Raw genomic sequence first — 21,275 nt, 5'->3', positions numbered from 1 at the left:
CAATAGCCTGCTCTAATACGATATTAAAGATGGACATCCAACTTAAAACCAATTAAAATCAATTGGTGATAAGTAGAGAGGCTTAAGGATTTATATACTGTTATGCATGGCTTAATATATCTTGTGTGGGACTAAACATCTCAACACGCCCCCTCACGTGTGCCATTACTTGTGCCTAACAAGTTGACAAACATATTTAGGTGACGTGGAGTAAACAACAAGCCCTTTGGGCCAACATCAATAGCCTGCTCTACTACACTATTAAAAATGGGAATCCAACTTGAAACCAATTTGTGATAAGTGGAGAAGCCCTAGGATTTATATATTTTTATACGTGGCTTAGCATATCCCATGTCGGACTAAACATCTCAAAAGTTCAATATCCATGTTTCTTCTTAATATCCACACAATAGCATTTTGGTAGATGATCTGCCAACCATTTGGCTTTATTAGAGAGTGGACCTATAATAGCATTATACCAAGATGGCAAGATCTAACTGTGAAATGACCTTTGGCATCTTGGAACCATTCTTGTTGATCTTCTCAGAGATTAAGAATAGATGGAATTCCTATCTTTTTGAAAATCAGGATTTTGTCTGTTTCTTTTTGCTAATAGAACTCCTTTTTTTTTTAGCAAACAAATGTAGAATGGCATCATGTATTATTTTGGTTTACAAGCTTTCATTATAGATGGTTTAGTTGCTGATATTTCCTGTTTTCTCCAGGTTTTTTTGTAGACATAAACTTATTCAAAGCAAACAAGGAGAGTGCAGTTGAAATTTCAAAAGGAAGCAATGTACTAGTGATGAAAGTCAATGGTCACTCTAACATAAGTACGTCAGCAACAGAAGGCTTAGCAGATGAAGATGCAAATTTGATGATCAAGCTAAAATTTCTCACATATAAGGTTCGCATGATTAATATATGAATAAATATGACTTGAGTTGTTTGATATATTGAAGCTTATATAGGTTCACTGTCTATGGAAGTGGTCAAGTGGATCAGTCTAATTAGCTGTTTGGAGTTGTTTGAAAGTATTAATGCTTTCTATGATTTAAGGAAGTAAACAGTTTTGATCTGAGCTATAAGGACCCAAATAGTTGCAGTAATACTTGTAAGTCAGCCCAAGGTGTGAAGTTGTCTTTCTGGTCAAGCCTTCTGGGTCCAAATCCAAGGTATTGGGATCAAATTTCACCTTCACCGCCAGAGACGAGGAGGACGGGGGAGGGGCCAGTGGTTAAAATTAGGATGTGTCCTATGGTCCTACCAATTAACAAAAAATGTATTTTTTAGACAAAAAGCATGTCCTACCAAAAGGGTACCCTTAGCAAAAAGTATAGTTTAGGATGTGGTGGTGTTGTTTTTTGGGTCTCTGGGGATGTTGAGTCCGTGTTTTGCTGTCTGTCCTGCTTTCTGGTGATGGTGTGATGTTTGTCCTCTGCCTTTGTGTAAAACTGCAAAACTCAATGCAAAACATATGATTATGTGGGGAAAAATAAAACAGTACTTGGGTCAACAATGGAAGGACAACATTCACAACGTGGTGACGACTTCATATTTGACTTTTGAGAATTCTTGAAAGTGTATCTGTAAAATTTGTGTATTACTTGGGTTGGGATTTGATGCAAAAGCATGTAATTATTGCTTGGCTTAGATACTGATTAGAATTCTTGAGGTCTTGGGATTTGTTTTATCATTTTGTTTTTTTCTATCTGCACCTGCTGAGTAAATTATGTTGATACTCACCTTATGATTATGACTGTTGGTTGTTCATCTAGTTACGGACATTTTTGATTCGCAATGGCTTGTCAGTTCTCTTCAAAGAAGGTCCAGCAGCATACAAAGCCTACTATTTAAGGTAAGTTTAATTACATGAATGTTCTAATAGGACGAATTTGGTAGAACAAGATTGGGAGATGTATGATTCCAATAATAAATGAGACAAATTCTCAGTCTAATATGAGAGCCTTGTCATGAAGTGACTAATAATTCTTATTTTGTGATTTTTTTTCCTTAGTCCTAACTCTTGTGGTATGTGTCCAATAGAAGTATTTGTTTGTCAAATGCTCTTTCTTGTTTGTGCTCTTCAAATCTCATTTCTAGCTTCATATCCACTGCCTGACATTGATATTTCCCTGTAGTGTTGTCCCATATAAATTATTGATAATGGAATGAACTCTATTGCATGTACAGGCAAATGAAAACGTGGAACACTTCAGCTGGGAAGCAGAGGGAACTTAGCAAGATACTGGATGAGTGGTAATTTATTTGTCCGCTTATGCCAGTCTGATGCATCTGCTCTTTATAAATGTACCCTCTGTATTCTCTTTGTTGTGACATTAGCTCTGAATTTTTGCTACTCACTGGTTATGAAGGGCTGCTTATATACGAAGGAAGTGTGGGAACAAGCAGCTTTCATCATCCATATACCTCAATGAAGCTGAACCTTTCCTTGAACAGTATGCAAAGCGCAGCCCACAGAATCAGGCCCTGATTGGTTCCGCTGGAAATTTTGTTAGGGCTGAAGATTTCACAGTCATTATTGAAGGAGGAAGGGATGAAGAGGGTGACCTTGAAGCAGAACGCGCAGCGTCTCCATCAAGCCCTAGTTCTACAGTCATGGATGTAGTTCCAAAAGATGAGGGCTTAATTGTATTCTTTCCTGGTAAGTTCCTGTCGTAGAGTTCTCAGCTCTACTGCTGGTACTTCTTCGTAACCTCCGTGAGTGTATTGTAATATATTAAAAAATAGAGGGTGAGTTTTGTTCTTTTATCACTGTTAGATTTCTAAGGGACAGTTGGGACCCCACGATCTAAGAACCTCTATATAGGGGAGGTTTATGTTCTTTTTAGTATAGATTTCTAGCCGGCACAGACATGGTCTACTCTTCTCTGTATGGAGAGGGTATGGATGACACAATCTGGCAAGATGTCATCCTGAGGGGTGGTGGCCGTAGGTAGGTGAGAAGTGACACAAGCAGCTCCTTGTGGGACTGCTGGTGGTATGTTAATAGTCCCAAGGTCATGGTGTGCCTATAATTGCTGTATCTGACCCTCCATTCTCCATCTACTCACCGGGTGGAAACATCATCTGGTGTGTTAAATTAAGTCTGATTACGGAGAGTTCTCAAGTGAACAAATTAGGTCTGGATCAACCATGACTGCTCCCCGCAAGTTGTCTACCCTTAGTTCGTTGCTCAAAGTTAATATTGTTTTATTTAATATTTAGTGACAAGTTTCAGTTTATCTGATAAATGTATTTTGGTAGATTTTCTCCCATTTATATGTTTAATTTTAGTTTTTATGTTATATGATTTCATCCTTGTTTTGAATTTTTTTTTAGAGATGACTGACCTGTCCATAATTTTAGTTCTTATGTTATAATATCACTTTGCAATTGTATACAGGAATTCCAGGCTGTGCCAAGTCTGCTCTATGCAAGGAAATACTAAATGCTCCCGGTGGACTTGGAGATGACCGACCTGTCCATAGTCTCATGGGTGACCTTATAAAAGGTTCGTAAATACATAGTCTTATTATCTTATTTGCATTGTGAACTATCATATTTTGATTCTCAGCAAGTAACTGTGTAGTGGTTGGACTCCAAAACCAAACAAATAGTTTATGTTTGTTATGCATTTTCACTTCAGGGCCTGGTTTACTAGGTCCTAGGCAGACATCTTTGCCGTATAACGGTAGTTGTTACTTCTTGTTGGCTTGAAGTGGATAATTATATTTTTGACTTTTTCTGCTGGATAGAACTGTTGTTCTGTGTACAAGGAATAGCAATGACCGACTTTAGAAAATTGTATACAAACTTTGTTTTGGAAAGATTGCTTAAGCATTCAAATCCATTTCTATTTCTGTTGTCTGAACATTTAATCTGTAGTAACCCACACCTCCACCCTCTCCTCTCTCCCTCTTTCGGGGTTCTAATGAGAGCCTTATCTTATAGCTGATGCACGAGGCTCCAAGTCTTCTCTTTCCTCAGTCCACATCTATATCTTCTAGTCTTTTTCAACTATCATTAAGCATGAAAACATTTGGCTTGAAGATCACTGATTGTGACACTTTCAAGATTTGAAGAATGTAAAGCTAAAACATTTGGAGACGTTGTAGCCTGTGATAATGATAGGATTAAAATTTTGCAGTATGTCGTGTTAGTTAGAGTGAATTGATTTGTAGAGTATGCTTAACACGACATAGATAAGTTGCTTTATCGCTTCTCAAAATGATAAAGCCACTTATACTTGAGCCATTACATTTTCATTAGGCCATTCTAGACCTCTAGGAGCTACACTCGATAACCTGCAAATAACACAAGGCAATTACAATTATGAAATTGATGTAGCGACCATATGGTATGAGAAGGTTCTCTCTCTTGACCCTTTGATTAGTTTTCCAAATATATGGAGAATCTCTTTTACAGTTAGGTGTTTTCATTTCAAAACCATGTCAAAGACGTACACAGATTATAATTAATGACGACTTCTGTCTCTGCAAACTTGCTGCTTTGGAGGAAGCTGGATTTCTGCTGTACCGCATGCGTGAAGAAGCTTTATCTATGTTTGAACGACAAACGTTGGAGCTTTCCTTGTTTGTATGATTTTTTTTTTTGTTTTTTGGTTTTTCATTCTGCATATTACCACGCATATTCTATTATGGAATTCGTGAGTTTTACCCAATTTTATACATTAGGATCTTTCCTTGATCCTAGGTAGAGAACTATTTGCCTGTAATACAAGAAAGTAATTTAGCAGTTTTCTACATCTGAATGCGTCTGTAGTATTAATAGAAACTTTAGTTGTGTGCGGGTGGCCCATTGGGGGTTCGGGGTCAGCCCCCCGACCTGAATATTTTAGGCAGTTTCTATTATTGTAAACCCTTATTTTTCATATATATATTGAAGTGATACAAGGTCAAAACTAATAAGGCTGTATCCTTTTTTTCTTCAAACTTCTTCTCTATTAACAACAATACAATTTTACTATTAATGTTAAAATCTGCTGATCTAAGCCAAGAATGTGATGATAAGAATGTATTTTGTATGTATGATACGGTACGGTTATTTTTGAAGTGTTCATGTAGTAGTGTTAGGTTTCCACTAAAGTTTGTGAAGACTGAATTACTTTTTGGGCGATGACATGTATTTTTAAGCAATTATTAGAAGTTTTTTTTTTGCTCGGTAAAGTTGAAATCTCATTAAAAGTGAAAAGAAAGTAGGCCGAGAAAGCCTACTATTACAAAGAAACAAAATAAAACTAAAAACATATTTTACCAGGATATTTTATGCAAGTATATTTTACCAAGTTCTTGCACCTTTGACAGGAAAATATTGGCCGAAGGTTGCAGACGAACGCAGGAGAAAACCATATGCTATAACTCTTGCTGATAAAAATGCGCCAAATGAAGAAGTTTGGAGACAGGTAAATACTAAATACATACTGTTCTAGTAATTGCTTGTAATTCTACCTAGAGTTTCTTCTTATAATCACATTATGATACTGCAGATTGAAGATATGTGCCGTAGCACAAGAGCCTCTGCTGTTCCAGTGATTTCAGACTCTCCAGGTTTGTACCCTGTGTTTATGAAATGTATTTTTGTGATTGTATGTCTTTTAAATCAGATAGATGCTTGCTCCAATTTGTAGAGCTGTTATAACTTGACCTCATAGCCCAGATTAGTAATCATTAAATTAGGTTAAGATGGTTTTCCCTAGCCTTCTGATGAAAATGTTTAACAATTGAATGGTATCAAAGGAAGCTAAGATGTGTGTATTTAACCGGTCTCCCATTTCACTTCTGGAACACCATTGTACTCTGAGAAATGGCTGGTGCATTTGGAGTGGTAAAAGAGAAGAATGGAGAAAGACAAAAACATGGGCAGCCAGCTCGGATGGGGGGTGAACCTAGATAATTGGGATTTGGGAAGATGGCAAGGATGACGAGCTGGATCTTTGATATTCAGTTGTACCGAAGAAGAAGATGAGGAAGACGAGGATAAAGAGGATTAAGAAGGGGAATTCTAGAGCAGTGCGAAGATAGAAGCAGAATCAAATCTGTTTTGGTGCAGTTCATTGCTGACTGCTGGTGTTTCTGTTGGTTTTGAGGAGTGCGGGGACATGATGGTGATGTTGCTAGATCTTTGGATGTTAATTTGCTTCACTATGTGTAGCTTGCCTTTTCTATCTTCTCTTTACTTATTCCTTACTTGTTGGGTGTAGATTCTTTTCGGGTGTATGGGGCCTTGGGATTGGGACTTAAGGAGGTAGCTTTGTGCTACCATTGTCTCTTTAATGTACCAGTTTTCTGATTTTATTAACTTTTAACTTGTACATATGAGGAAAAAACGAAGTTTGACTTGTATGGCTTAGGCATATCAAAGGTGATACAACATTAGGGCTGTCAATCGGCCAGGCTAGGCCCGAAGCCCGATTGAATCCGAACCGATAATATAGGGACTTAGAATTTAAATGTTGTCCGATAAGACTATTGGGCCAGTTATGGACATATCTCCGTCCGACCCGATAATATCCCGGCCTGAAAACTAAGGTTATTTTTTTAGTTTTTCAAATAAGTAGTATTACATTTGTAACTACTAGTATACATAAAATGTTAAGAGGTTTGATGGATTAGTGTTGTAGTGCCACATATAAGGCTTGGGTTTGAGTCTTACTACACTCTATTTCAGTGTTTTATACTATTTCCATGTAACCTTATTGAACCTAGGCCAGGCCCGAATCCGATCATGTCCAACGGGACCTAGACCGGGACTTGGACCTTCTAAATGTAAATATAATTTGGATGGGACTTGTACATAGGTAAGTCCTATTCAAGTCCGGCCCGTTGACAGCCCTATACAACATGCATACACATGCTGAGCTCTATTTTGAGTCTGTTGCCACCTATCTCAGTGTATTAGGGCTAATTGTATACACTCTCATACTTGACTAACAATCTTTCTTCTTAGCCATACTAACACTGTAATTCTTTTGTTATGTTAAAGTTTATATGTTAAAGGAATATTGAGCTAACATATGTACATCACTATGCCATTATCATGTATTTACCTGGCTGTGTGATTGTTTTATTCCTTCACTAGCAAGTGACTGATTAACTTTCATAAGGTTGAGATTAATCATGTATCGTTGGATACTGATTTGTGCTTGGTTTGACATGCCCTCTGTTGTATTAAGCTTTTAATGTACGTGTTTTCAAATATGCAGGAACTGATTCAAATCCATTTTCTCTTGATGCATTAGCTGTTTTCATGTTTCGTGTACTTCAGCGAGTTAATCACCCGGTAAAATATTTATCTTTTATAATCGTGTATGGTTGATCTGTGATTCATATAATCGTATGCACCTAATAAAGCTGCTCCTTTTTCTCTTGTGCTGTACATATTTGAAGGGAAATCTCGACAAGATGTCTCCAAATGCTGGTTATGTATTGCTAATGTTTTACCACCTATACGAAGGAAAAGTACGTGTACAAATGCTCCATTATTACTTTTATAGTGTCTCTGCGCACTGACCAGCCTTGTCTTCTTAGTAACTTTCTATTTTTGACTAAATTTTCAGAACAGCCGAGAATTTGAGAGTGAATTGGTGGAGCGTTTTGGAACAGTTATCAAAATGCCTTTAATCAAGGCTGAGAGGTAAAGATACTTTCTCTTAGATTTGTAATGTAAAGGTACTATGTCTGGCAAATAGCTATACTTTATAGTCTAGGAAGCATGGATATAGGTTAACACTGTATCCGATACAATATGCTGCAAATCCTAAAAATTAGGACACAAGTACTGTGGGTATACTTCCATGTAATAATATGGGATTTTTCTATACTGATAGTTATACATAAATTCATCCTTTTATGAATTTGTTCTTATAGCTTACAATATTGATGTTCAAGATGTAAGTGAGAACTCATATGTGAACACACCAATCATTAATAATCATTAAAGAAATATTTTTATGTTCACAATTCGATGTTCTAGGACCACATACATTTGTTGTGTTTATCCTCTCACTTATAACAACCACAATACGAGTTTTTAGAAACTTTTGGTGGTAAGCACTAACGTGAAGAGTATCCTAGGGGCCATTTGGCAACTATTATGATATTCTATTATATGACAAATAATGTATTATGAGTTCCATAATTGATTTTGGATATAGAAAAAACCATTTTTTGATTCTCAAAATGAGATAATCCATTAAAACATAAACAAAAAAAAAGCAGCTGAAAGAATCAGAAACAAAAATTATGGAGCTTTCCTTTCCTTTTGATTGTGCTTGAGAAATAACACGTTGCTGAGGACGATGAAGTGGATCTTTAAGACGGTCCTATACACTGGAATGGCCTGCGTCCCTGCGTGGTTGCCTTGATGTTGTTGAATTGGCAACATTGTCCACCGGCCTTTGCCTCTTTGCCAGCTTCCTTCTTATGTTCCTATTTAAATTTTTGACTCATCGTAACTCACGCTCAACCGTATTAGGGGTGAATTGGCTGTTACTATCACCTTTTCCGTTAGTTGGTGTGAGAGTAATGTCTACGTCCATATCCATGTCAACTGAAGGATCGACATGGACGAATGGCGGACCGCGTAGAGGATTACTGACTTGTAGGTTTTCTTGTTGCAAGACTGTTAGGGGTGGGTGGCGTTTTTATCTTGGGTCGTTTGCGATGGCGTTTATTTGATGCGGTTGGATGTTGAGAATTTATCCTACCACTAGGAGCAACTCGATTGTTCAACGGTTTTTGCATTGGCCGACTTCAATTTCTAGGGTTGCGATTCCTATTGGCAAGAGGAATATGTTGACTATTTGGTCTGCTTCTTGTGCTTACCATCTTGATTGTTTCACGTGATAATGGATTCTAAAAAACTCATAGATGGCGCCAATTATGTTTCGGCAACAACCTGCTTCAACACAACGAGAGAAAATGATAAAGAACACACTAAGAAACAGAAGAATTTGATGTTGGGGGAGATGAAACTGAACCAAGATAATGGCGGCCTACGTACCCAAGATCTATTATCTAGGGATCAAGTTTCAACGTAGTTCATATTATGAGAAAAAATGGTTTTTATATGAATGAAGAGGTTGAGTCCTAAGAGGACTGTGCTTGTTTGTGTCACAAGAATTGTTATCTCTTTGAACTTTTATCCTTATCTTTCTACAATATTGAACCTGGACATATTCTTAAATAAACCAGTTATTGGGTGTAGCTAGGATTAAGCCCTTGGGCTTAATTGATTTGGGCTGGATCCGTGGGCTTAATGAGCCACAAAGCGGGGGTCTATACAAGAGGTGTTCATCTCATCTTTATAATAAACCTTGGTGGTGTCCAGGTGGGATTAGAGAGGCTCTTGGTGGTGACAATAGTGTGGGGCATATGGCTGGAACGCACGTTTGAGAACAAGGATAAGGATATGCACAAGATTTTGGTGGATAATAAGGAACTAATGTATGATTGGTCGAAGAGAGTCTCCATTTTTCGGGAGTTGAGATTTCTTGATTTCATTTTGGAATTGGGATACACTAGTTTTGTAATCTTTGATTCAAGATTATGTGGGAATGTAGTTACCTACTCTAGTTCCTTGCTAATCTTGATTGTAACACTTTTATTGTGAATGAATATAACTTTTTACGGATAAGGTTTAAAAGAGACCTTTAAGCCTCAGGGCTTGAGGCTAGTCTGAGAGGTGTAAGCCTTAAATTTGAAAAAGGGAATGTTTGAAAAATTCTAGAAAACATACATATAAATAAAAAAAAATAGAAAACCTTGTATATTGTGAACAAACTTACTTAAACAAGCCTAAACATTATTGATGCCTAAGCGTTACCTTGCGACTGACATTGATGAGCTGCACCCTATAAAACTTGAAGAAAGCAAGAGATAGTTTTAGGGATGATTGTGAGTTAACTAACGGTTTAGGCCAACCTACCCTAAATAGAGTTGGACTAATATTTTATCTTTATGCTTAATAAAATAAGTTTTTCCTTTTTAACACAAGGAATGAAAAAGTAAGAGCTGGAAAAGGGGCTGCATTGAGGCTTAAGCCTTGGGGCAAAGGTATGGAAGCTACGTCTCATTAGCGTGAGGAGTAAGTCTCTTCAGCTAACAAAAAGGCTATAGTCTCAGTGCGTATTGTGTCTATGAGGCTTGAGGCCCACCTCGAGGTGTAAGCCTTGGTGCTTATCTTTAAACTATGGGTCATCCATGGGAGGTTGGGTGCGAAAAGCTTCTGCTAAAGACAATAAAGAGTCTGAAAAGGTGTCTCCTGATACGACAACCCAAACCTCCTCGGGTTAAACAGTGCCATTTAGTGCTGGTACACATTTTTGTAGCAAGTTTATAGATGGGCTTGGGATTGAAGATTGTCCCTGGTTTGGGGCTGGTCTGGCATGTTGTGTTTGCTAAGTATGTGGTTGGGAATGGTGAAACCCAAGCCGAACCTACTATGTTCCATATTGGAAGCAATACATGATGATTTTTCGACTCACCAAGCTTAGCTCATTGCCTATGTTTGACGCCAGTTTTTTGGGTATTCAGCAAAATTTTGATCTGTGTTTTGGACTGAGGTCCGTTTAATTCATTAATTATTTGGCTATGGAATTATATCATGTCTTGGCACTGTTGTATATTAATACCAACAGCCGTTCAATACCTGTGTCATCACTTTTGTCCTCAGTTTGATAGATCCGTGCTGCTAGAGGAATCTTCCTGCTATGCATATATTTTTCTGTTGGAGTTTGTGAATCGTGGATTTTGCTTTGTAAGCTTGGGGTGATCATTAGTTTTCCCTCTCAAGCCTCTTTAAGCCTGTTTAATGACTCATGAGACGTGACACTAGCAAACATGATACAATTTAGATTCTAGAAAAGGAAATATAAACATGATACGATTTAGATTCTAGAAAAGGAAATATTTTATTCAATTAAGATACTTTTACATAGACTCAATGTCCTGAAATAGGAATATAACACCTACTCTGACTCCTACCAACTCAATTCATTGGGAAATGAGGGAGCAACCACATATACTGTAACTTACTAGTAGTCATATTTCTCAACAATACACAGAGCATTTTAAAGTGTGTCGGCATGGTTTTGATTTGTGTGGTGAGGCTGATGGCAGATTCCTAGTAAATAGCTTAAAATAAATTAGCGTTTGTCTTTGGATGCCATTTTATTTCATATGTTCTCACGGTTGACTACTTTGCATTGCAGGAGTTCTCTGCCTAGTCCTTTGAAGCATGTACTAGAGGAAGGCATAAATCTATACAAGCTTCACACTAGAAGACATGGAAGGTAGGTACACAAATGTATTTCGCAGGCAGCATAAATGTTAATGTGTTTAATACAATCATAAGCATGCATTTTTTGTGAAAATTCTAACACTTTAAAGTCATGGTTGCTTTTACTGTATCACATACTGGAATTGAGTTTGCATGAAACTTTTGGCACGTTGGTCTTTTCTGTTATATGGGCTGTTCCCATGATTCCTTGAAAAATGAGAGAAGAAGCACAGGAAAAGAGGGAAGAAGAGAAAGTTACTCCACCCGTTCCAGTCTTTCTGAAAGAGTACTACATTAATTGGATATCTTACCCTTGGTGTCCTCTCTTTACATTCTACCCATGAAAGTGTTTACTCTCTACCCATAAATCCATAATTTCACTTATCTGTATGTTGTTCAAAACTCCCTTTATTTTCCCGGGATCTTAACTCTTTGAATCAAATAGAGCCGTTGATATAGACTCACTCTTAATTTAGATCTATATTAGAATGTCTTAACAAACTTTGCTTTTACTGATACTATTTGTAAGCTGGATCTATACTTGATAGAAGTAAGTCAGAAACTGATTGATACTGTTTTCAAAACAGATAAGGAAGTTATTGGAGTAAAGGAAATTAGAAATATTTCCAAGGTGTCAGTGTGAGTATTGGTGTCAGTCCCGTCTATTGAGGTGATTAATGACCAAATCTTGATTCGGAGAAATGGAGGTTTTTTTCTCAAAAATTCAGATTATCATTGAGATCTCTGTTGTCATTCTTCTGATATCGGTTTTTTCGGTTGCTTTGATTTCTTCCATTACGTCCGGGTCACCAGAAAAAGAAGACAAAATATTGAATCAGAAAATATGGAAAAATTATACCTAGAAATGAATACCAGCAAGGAATTAAGAAGAACATAACTTTGTTAGCAGCAGGCCAACAGCTGAACCAAATAGCAGTGTGTAAAACATCGGTGCACACGATAGCAGAAATAGGATCACACAGTACGTGTTCAGAGTAACAGTAGGAACTAAATTGACCTGTTGAGGGATTTAATCTAATAAAATCTGGCACAAGCATGAAAACAGCAAGTAGCATACTAGCTTCTGCACTAACCAGCAATATGTAGTTGCCCAAGCAAGAAGCAACTAGCTTTATAAGATTCTCAGGACCAGCGGCAGAAAAGTAAAAGAAATGATCAATACCAGCCGCAACAAGCAAGGTTTCACAAGTAGAAGAGAAGTTCTATTGAACTTGAAATGACCTCATTGTATGGAGTGAATGGGTCAGAGAACCCTGATGGGGTTGCTGCACGGAGGCAAACGTGAGTGGAGGTGTTGGTTTTAGGAATTAGCAGCAGCTGTGGTGCCATCAGCAGTGTTGTGGAGTAGAGAACACAAACGCTAGGCTGGCTCTGATGCCAAAAAGAAATAAATGAGAAGAGTTAACCTCAAGACGAGGTCGTCGTTATATTTATAAATCTTAGATCAGTTAAATACAGCGTTGCTCTTACAGAAGTTACAGATAAGAGCATAACCGTAGTATGTGAATGGGGTTAAAATACATAAAGACCCTCCTCCAAGTAGTTTCGACTTTCAACCAAAAAAAAACAATCTACAGAAATTGGGATTTTTATGCGTACAGTGTCAGAATCTTTGAATCAAATGTATCTATCTGAGATTTCACAAATTTGTCAGGATAATATGTTGTGAACTGAGATTTAGTAATTTACCTTTTCGATGTTAATAGATTTCAATCCCGCACTACTCTGAAATAATTAGTAATGTGAATACCCTAGAACCGGACTATGAGTTGAGTATCCTAAGTGAACTATTTATTATGAACAACATTGTATACTAAGAGTAGAATGATCAAAATACAAGCATATTACTCTTCTTATTTCCAGAATGCTTCTATTAATTAGATCTGAGCGAATAAATAGCAGCCCCCATATCAGGAATATCGGAATTTTCAACTGCCGGTTTTGTACTAAAGATTATTAAATAATCATCTGAAATTAATGAAAATACTATATATGCAGTACACTTGCTCCAGTACTTTTCTACTTGTCATTTATCACTAGAAATTTACTGACTCATTTGTGATTTCCAAGTAGATAGTTGGATGAGGTAGGTCCACCATTTCCTTTTTCTTCTATTTTGGCAGGCTGCCCATGTGATTTATGATCCCATATTGAAACTACTTAGATTTTTGGTACTCCTATCGTTCCCTTTTTGGTCTTTATATATATTATCCTTTTTTCTGGCATCTTTTTGCGCTATAGTTTGTTGAATTCGTCTTCACTTTTGCTATTTGTGACAAATCTGCTTGGAACTTAGATTGGAATCCACAAAAGGATCATACTCAAAAGAGTGGACTAATTGGGAGAAGCGACTGCAGGAGGTTTTATCTGGAAATGCTGAGTATCTCAATGCTATTCAGGTCAGTATTCAAAGGATGTTGGCTTCCTGTCACTGTTTGTGCTAGTTTAGTTAATTTGATGTACCAAAAACAATAGTTTGCCCAAAACTTTTTAAACTTTTTTGTTGCAAGTACTAAAGCATATTGTAAAGTATGGTGGATGCATATGTGATGCATACTGATTAGCATTTATGCTTAATCTGATGCCTATGTTTCAAACAAACCTTAGATTACAAAGACACACAGATTAAGATATAAGAAAGAAAAGAAGATAATGGATGTAAATTGTGTGGTCACTATAGTTCATTGATCCCGTTCTGTTCAGGTGCCATTTGATCTTGCTGTAAACGAAGTGCTGGAACAACTGAGAGCTGTTGCTAAAGGTGGCATTTCAACACCTAGCACTGAGAAGAGGAAGTTTGGCACCATTGTTTTTGCTGCAGTAACTTTACCCGTAACAGAAATCAAGACATTCCTTGAAAGTGTACGCAGTGAAACTGTCTTTCTGTCTTTTCTCCAAAACAAGATGTTTTTTTCTTTTCACTCTACCTTTTTGCATATGAAATTGTAATCTCTTAATTTCTCCTTTTTATACAGTTTGGCCGGAAGAACACCATTGTTGAAGATTTTCTCAAGGGCAAGGACATGAACAATTATCTCAGAAAAGCTCATGTAACTCTTGCTCACAAGAAAGCTCACGGTGTTACAGCTGTTGCTAGTTATGGTGTGTACCGCAACCAAAATGTCCCAGTTGATCTTACTGCTTTGATCTTCTCTGACAAATTGGCGGCACTAGAAGTCCGTCCCGGATCAGTTGCTGGCGAGAAGATCATCTCCAAGAACCAGTGGCCCCATGCCACCATCTGGACTGCAGAAGGAATTGCAGCCAAGGAAGCCAATACATTGCCTCAACTGCTTACAGAAGGTAAAGCAACTCGAATCGATATTGATCCACCAATCACCATCTCTGGCACACTGGACTTTTATTAACCTCGCTATTTTCATGATGCATGTCGTGGGCAATGTCATGGTGTTTGATGCATGTTTTTGAGAGTTGTAAGTTTCCCTTTTCTTGGGTTTTGGGGTTCGGCAAAGACGTGGACAGAAAAAGAGGATGCCAAGAGGAAATTTTTGTATTTAGTATCTAATCTGAGTCATTGTAAAAAATTGTAAATTGGATCGATTAATATAAATTCCTTGCTCATTTTGAGCTTGTAAACCAGCACAACTCGTATGATTATCTGAGGTGTTATATAAATTGCATTTATCCACACTTATAACTGAGTATGTATATCCTCGGCACTTATCCAAGTAAATAGGTTTTGATTCTGATCGCAGCTAGCCGAGCTTCTGGGTGCTCAGGCTCAGCTATTTTGTTAAGCGAGCTTTAGAATCCGTTCGGGCTCAGGTTATTATATAGTTCAGTTAACAAGCTTGACCGACCCAAAAAGAAGCAAGTATATCCCTGCAATTTGGTATTCTAGTCTCGCCACCTGAGTGTCAATTCTTATCAAAAAAAAAACTGAGTATCACTATCTTCAAGATCGACAGCTCAGCTCTTTTTCTGGCCCTCCAAAAAAGGATTGACAACTCAGCTCAGCTCCATGGAAGACACTTAATCGAAGTTCTTTGAACTTAATAAGCTTAACCAACCTAATGTACCTTCTTCGGTCACCCTTCTTTCTTCCTTCAGTTTCGCAAATTTAGATTTGTGCATGTTTAAGAATATACCGTCATCAATATTTCAGAACCTCAATTTGATTGGATGAGCACGCGTTTAAGAAGATGCCTTCATCAACCTCATTTTATTGGTTGCATTTACTTATTTGAGGGGAGAAGAAGGAATGGTGTGTATCTCACAATCAATCGATGTAGACTTTGGCCAAACGATTTGCAGACACATTGAGCAAGAAAGTTAAACGCGCACACACAAGGTTGAGATTCACTATTCCCAAACCCTACACCTGACTGATCGTATTTGATGTTAAAAGTGGATGGGTTGAGATTATTTCCCAATGGCGAATAATTATGATTTTTCTGCTACATTCAGCCATTGGGTAATTTGCTAGCCCCATAGATTAAAATGAATTTGGTAATTTGCTAGAATTTGGAGATTATTTACCTAATTCTAAGCAAACTTGTATGCGAGACATAATTTCCAGACAATTGTTAGGCAGAAGATAGTTCAACTAGAAAAGTTTCTTGAAAGAAAGATGTGAAGATTTAAGGGACAGTAACAATTTATGGGGAACCTATTTTCCTGCTCGAATGCTAATTTGGACATTCATCTGAGACGTGAATAAGTAATCTCTCTTCACTGGTCATACAGGAGCCGCATGATGACTACCAAGCATTACAATTCATTTGCCTCGCTTCGATCACTTTCTTTGCAAAAGATGGCAAACAAAATGCAGCAGAATGTATCTGAAAAGGCCATCTCAAGTAAGAAAAGGAAAAACCTACGCGGGATAATGAATAGACAAGAGCCAAAATGGAAAGAAAGCCAGATCACCTCTGCGTTGTAAAACTTCAAGGGTGCTTTTACATCGGTATGGCTTCCGTTCTCATCTATGGGGTTCACCGGATGCTTGAAATCAACTGGTGGCCCCTCAGTGGAGCAAAGCATGAAACCAATGACACCACTGCAATAAAAAGGACCATCAACAATAGCTTACTCTTCTATTACTGATTGAATTTTTTTTCTAATGCCAGATATGATAAATTTATAAATTTATGCACCTCGGATATGTAGGAACCGTAGTCCATGCATAGTTCACAGAACCTTTGAATATCTCACGGCAGTTTGCAACAATATCTTCAATGATATGCATATGAAGCCATATGCTTTCAGCTTGGGTACAGACAACTCCTCCAGGGCGGAGCGCCTTTGACACTGATTCAAAGAAGGGTTTCTCAAAAAGCTCTTGTGCAGGCCCTGATTGAAGACATCCATAAGAGGTAAGATATAAGAAAAGCTCTTATGTAAGTGCAAACATGAAGTAAGTTGTAGACTGAAAACATTACCAATTGGGTCAGAGGAGTCCACTATAATGGCATCATAAGTACCTTCAGGAACAGCCCTTAGAAACGCAACTCCTGCAATGTTGACAGGATGGGCACACAAGGAAATAAAGAAACAGATAGAGTGTGCAACATTGCAAATTTATATGCAGTAGAAGAGAATTTGTGAGAGAAAATATTACCGTCGCCAACATGGAGGGTTACACGGGGATCTAGATATCCAACTGCTAGGTCTGGAAAATACTGCTTTGACACCTGGCTCAGAAGAAACAAAATCACGATTTGTGACGAACACCAAGTTGCTCAGTTTTCTTCCAACACCAGTAACTGCTGGTAAGTTGTAATAAACATACATGCTAAGAACACATGCAGTCCGTAATTGTATTCTAGTTGGCAACGAGAAAGGGAGAGAAAAAAGAGAAATATCAAAGATCTATCAATATCTTCTAGTGTCTGAGACGAGGAAAGTTTTAGTTTATCAACTAGGCATGCCTTCAGTCTTCCATGAGCAAGAGAGTTCTCCATTTACTTGAAAGCAAGGGAAAAAAGGAAATCAGAAAGAATTCTATTACTCACATCAATAACCATCCCATCAATTTCGCATATATCAATCTGTATGACAGAAGAATGACGAGACACTTCCCGCAAAACACCACCATCTCCTCCTCCAATAACCAACACCTGAAGGAAAAGGACATGCTGATTAACATTATCTAGACAGTTATTGATGCAGAACATCAATTACATCCACCATATTAATTTGAATAAGAAAAAAAAAAGTTAAGCTGGTTTTTATCTGTACCATAGTGTTTTAGAAGAACACTCATGATGCAAGTCAAAAAATCTTTTGATTAAATTTACAAGTGGTAACTAGAGTAACAAGCTGGGACATTCTTTGGAAACGAGGATAAATACCCAACACTAACAGATGCAAGAACTTCTTGAGATTATTCGTCCCACATTGGGCGTTTAAAACCTAGATGATAGATATATAAGTTCTTGGGGTCGCTCCAATCATAGCCAATGGTTTTGAGTTGGAAGCTCCAAAGTTTAAGATGGTATCAGAGCAATGCTATTCTAGTATTTGGCCATAAAGGCCATTGTGTGCCTTCGCCCGCTAAAATCAAAGTTCACCCACATCGGGAGTCTAAAGCCTAGCCAACAAGCGTATAAACTCCAGGGGCCACTCCACTCATTGCCAATTGGTTTTGAGTAGGATGCCAACATTTGAGTAGGTAATCTGTAACATGTTCATGCAATCTAAGTTATTATTTGATGAGTTTTATATTTAACAATAGTTTACATGACTACATTCTAACATCCATTTGTTGCTATGCATGAGAGCTAGAAAGTGGCCTGCTGATCAAGTATTAAAAAGTTGGTCCCAAGGTCATGTGTTTTATTCCCACCCTTAACTGGAGAAAAGGGAATTTAAGGGGCTTGAATAAAGTTCTAACTATCAAAACAAGTATATGCATCAGAACCTCAAAACAATAACAGAAAATGAAATTACTTGAATGACGAATAATTTGTTTGAATTTTTCTATAGTAGATGCGGTAGCACGAAACAATGCTGAAGCTCTGATTTTATACAAACTGAATTTTCTTTATTATATAAATCAGCGGCCCTATTTTCTAAACACATGTTCAAACATGACAAACTCAATGTGCACAGCCCTGTTATATAAAAGGTAAAATTACTTTAATTCATGAAGTGTTCGGAGCTGAAGAAGCAAGTTTGGGAGCCAATTTATATCAGATTTTGAGGATTTCTGTGCATTGTATTTGATCAAGCTAGACTCCCATCGTTATAGAAGTTAATCAAGGTATTCAAATTTGCATCAACAATAACAAATTTATGAAAGCAAGTAGTTAAAAAACGCACACGCACACACAGACAGATGATGTAATCAGATCATTATCTCATAAAAGAAGAAAATATAACCTTTTTAGGGTTGGGTATGGAGCATAGTGGAAGGTGAGCAATCATTTCTTGATATGCACATTCATCCCTCTCGGTAACTTGAATGACTCCATCCAAGACAAGCACCTTCCCATATGTTGATGACTGAAAAGAAAAAGTAAAAATAGAAAACCGACAACATTAGATGATATATAATTTTATAAGGTGTAAGAATAAATCTTTGACATCTTAGAAAGCATCATCAATACCTGAAATACCACAATATTTTGGTAATTGGACTTCCCCTGAAACAGGATCTTTTCTACCTTTAAAGAGTGTGCTTCTCCTGTAAGAGAACGAAGTTTTATCAATTCGACAAGCTAGTGTTCTCTTAATTCTATAGACAAATAAGGAAAGACAACAATTTAGGGAGTTGATTCTATGAATAAAATAAGTATTAACAATAAAATCTCAATATTAAAGCTAAACTAGGCTGAAAGCTTCAAAACTGAACTTGTGAGTTAGTTGAAGATACAGATATATATATAGACAAGGAGCAGATAAAAGATGTACAAAATCAGAAATGCTTTAGGCTGATTAATATAAAGATAAATACATACTTCATCTAATAACTGAGTGCTCTTTCTGAAAATAAGCATGTCTGGTAAACGATTTATCTTAGACCAAGATAAGCAACAAGAAGAAAAAACAGGAAACGCCAAGTAGCTAGGCACTCAAGAAAGTCCTCACTCTTTTAAATTGCATGAAAACATTAATAATTTATGGACTGGTCATAGCACTAGCACTTTTATTTGCAAATTTTCAATATAAAGAAGAGAAAATCTACTGTACGCAGGCTGTAGGTGTGGCAAGAATCGAGGCCACTCATCACGGCAAGAGGTGCGTGTGTATTGCATCACGAAGTACTTGTCACGAAGTACTTTGCAAGGGCCCAGATTCATGCGTACCGGTGCGCAGGGGGTACTCTAGAATGCTTATAACATAAATTCTTTCATCCATTCCAAGCCATCACCACAAAACCCACACAAATCTACTGTAAACAACTTCTGATTCTTCCAAAACCAATCAATGAAACATTACCAATATGAACACTCTGAAACTATAGAAAACTCTTAACAATCCATCTAAAATGAATTAAAAAAACAATTAAACTATACATTCTTTAACCAATATAAGAACAGTAAAAAGTGAATACAAACAAACAAAAACTAATAATAAAGAAGAGATTTTTATGAAAAGAAACACACCTGGCCACATTGGGCTAATCTCAGAAAACCACCCAGGTATCAAAGAAGAGAAACAAGCTAACTCTTCTTTATTGTTATCTTCCATTTCAACACAAACAGACCCACCACCACCACCATTTTCTTCTTCTTCTCTTGGCCTTTTAACAGATAAATCAGGAGCCAATTTAGCAGAAGAAACAACCCCGCCACTTTCTTCTTCACCAGACATTATTAAAGTTTTGATTTTTATTACTTTTTTTTCCAAAGAATGAGAGCAAGTCTCAAATGTGAAAGAGAATGATGGGGCATGCACGGAAGAGTAGTAGTAACAATAGGAATAGTGAGTCAAGGGTAGAAAGGGAAATAAAGAAAAAATGTGTGGGCTTAATTAGAAGAACGCCCTCTTTTTAGGAAAAAGATAATAAAAATGGGGATTTGGGAATCAAATAATAATCGAATAATAATTAGTATCATTACTTTAAACTTTAAAGTATACCTTTTAAATATATATATATACAGATAATCATACAATTCTTAATTAGGGTCGTGGACATTAGTGTCATTGTGGAATAATTTTGTTCTTTTCCTTTTAGGCAAACACATATTTACAATACAAATTCGATTTGGTTGTACTAGTATTGCGGACAATTGGTTGCCGAAAGTAGCTAAGTAGGCTAAAGCAAGGTTCAAAATATCGATATCGATGAATATATCGGTGTACTCAAAAACCGATATATATTGGATATATCCATTTTTTTGGTAATCAGTCCAAACTATTTAAAATATCAAAAATATCAGATATATAATATCGGAAATAAATATATTGAAAATATCGGATTTATATTAAAAAATTGTCAAAAAGTCAAACGATATATATCGTAAATATCGGATATATCGATTATATCGGCGATATAAACTTTTATATCGGAAAAAAATACTATATTCGGTGGATATATATCGGAAATATCGATATCGTTGTACCAAAATACCGATATATATCAACGATATATCGGATATATCATCGATATTTTGGTCCATGGGCTAAAGTGATGTTACGGTTCGCTTAAATTAGACATGTGGGTGTGTGACGGTGTGACCTACTCATAGACTAAGGATGTCAAAATGGTCACCCTAACTCTTCATTATCACTATCAACACATCTCTCATCTCTACAACTGTCCAAAATGATCAAGGGTATTTCCATCCAAGGCCCCTCGATAAGCCATAGCTATACGCTAATACGCATATGTTCTTGTACGAGTCCATTTTTGTTACAATTTTCAGAATGCTTAGTTTGTTTCGGGCCTAACCACAGCTAAGCACGTGTCACTTAAAACGACCCCGTTTTTGAAAGTCATGTTACCACCTTAATTAATTAATAAAAAACTAAAATAGAAACAGTTT

At 36.9% G+C, this 21,275-nt stretch overlaps 2 protein-coding genes across 2 annotated transcripts in view; one reads left to right on the top strand and one right to left on the bottom strand.

The window, feature by feature from the left end:
- RNL (RNAligase) overlaps window positions 1–14,971 on the top strand; it is a 51,879-nt gene extending 36,908 nt beyond the window's left edge. Inside the window, exons 14-27 of the mRNA XM_086560275.1 lie at window positions 726–907; window positions 1,779–1,858; window positions 2,194–2,259; window positions 2,376–2,665; window positions 3,407–3,514; window positions 5,328–5,425; window positions 5,510–5,570; window positions 7,226–7,302; window positions 7,410–7,481; window positions 7,580–7,656; window positions 11,234–11,314; window positions 13,619–13,721; window positions 14,026–14,184; window positions 14,298–14,971. Of these exons, the coding sequence (XP_086416401.1) occupies window positions 726–907; window positions 1,779–1,858; window positions 2,194–2,259; window positions 2,376–2,665; window positions 3,407–3,514; window positions 5,328–5,425; window positions 5,510–5,570; window positions 7,226–7,302; window positions 7,410–7,481; window positions 7,580–7,656; window positions 11,234–11,314; window positions 13,619–13,721; window positions 14,026–14,184; window positions 14,298–14,690 (1,847 nt within the window). The 3' untranslated portion in view covers window positions 14,691–14,971. The remainder of the gene's footprint in view (window positions 1–725; window positions 908–1,778; window positions 1,859–2,193; window positions 2,260–2,375; window positions 2,666–3,406; window positions 3,515–5,327; window positions 5,426–5,509; window positions 5,571–7,225; window positions 7,303–7,409; window positions 7,482–7,579; window positions 7,657–11,233; window positions 11,315–13,618; window positions 13,722–14,025; window positions 14,185–14,297) is intronic.
- A 910-nt stretch (window positions 14,972–15,881) lies between these two features.
- LOC147498145 (spermidine synthase 1) lies at window positions 15,882–20,251 on the bottom strand. Its single transcript, XM_086560276.1, has 9 exons — window positions 19,893–20,251; window positions 18,894–18,970; window positions 18,667–18,789; window positions 17,298–17,402; window positions 16,904–16,976; window positions 16,725–16,796; window positions 16,440–16,635; window positions 16,213–16,342; window positions 15,882–16,124 (listed from the first exon to the last, which is right to left on the bottom strand). Exons 1-9 carry the CDS (start codon window positions 20,098–20,100, stop codon window positions 16,044–16,046), a joined length of 1,065 nt encoding a protein of 354 aa, XP_086416402.1. The 5' UTR covers window positions 20,101–20,251; the 3' UTR covers window positions 15,882–16,043.
- Window positions 20,252–21,275: the final 1,024 nt, after the last annotated feature.

The sequence above is a fragment of the Coptis chinensis genome, chromosome 5 (genome assembly GCF_015680905.1).
Source record: "Coptis chinensis isolate HL-2020 chromosome 5, ASM1568090v1, whole genome shotgun sequence".
NCBI classification, from domain to species: Eukaryota; Viridiplantae; Streptophyta; class Magnoliopsida; order Ranunculales; family Ranunculaceae; genus Coptis; species Coptis chinensis.
This window is presented reverse-complemented; position numbering and strand designations above follow the sequence as displayed.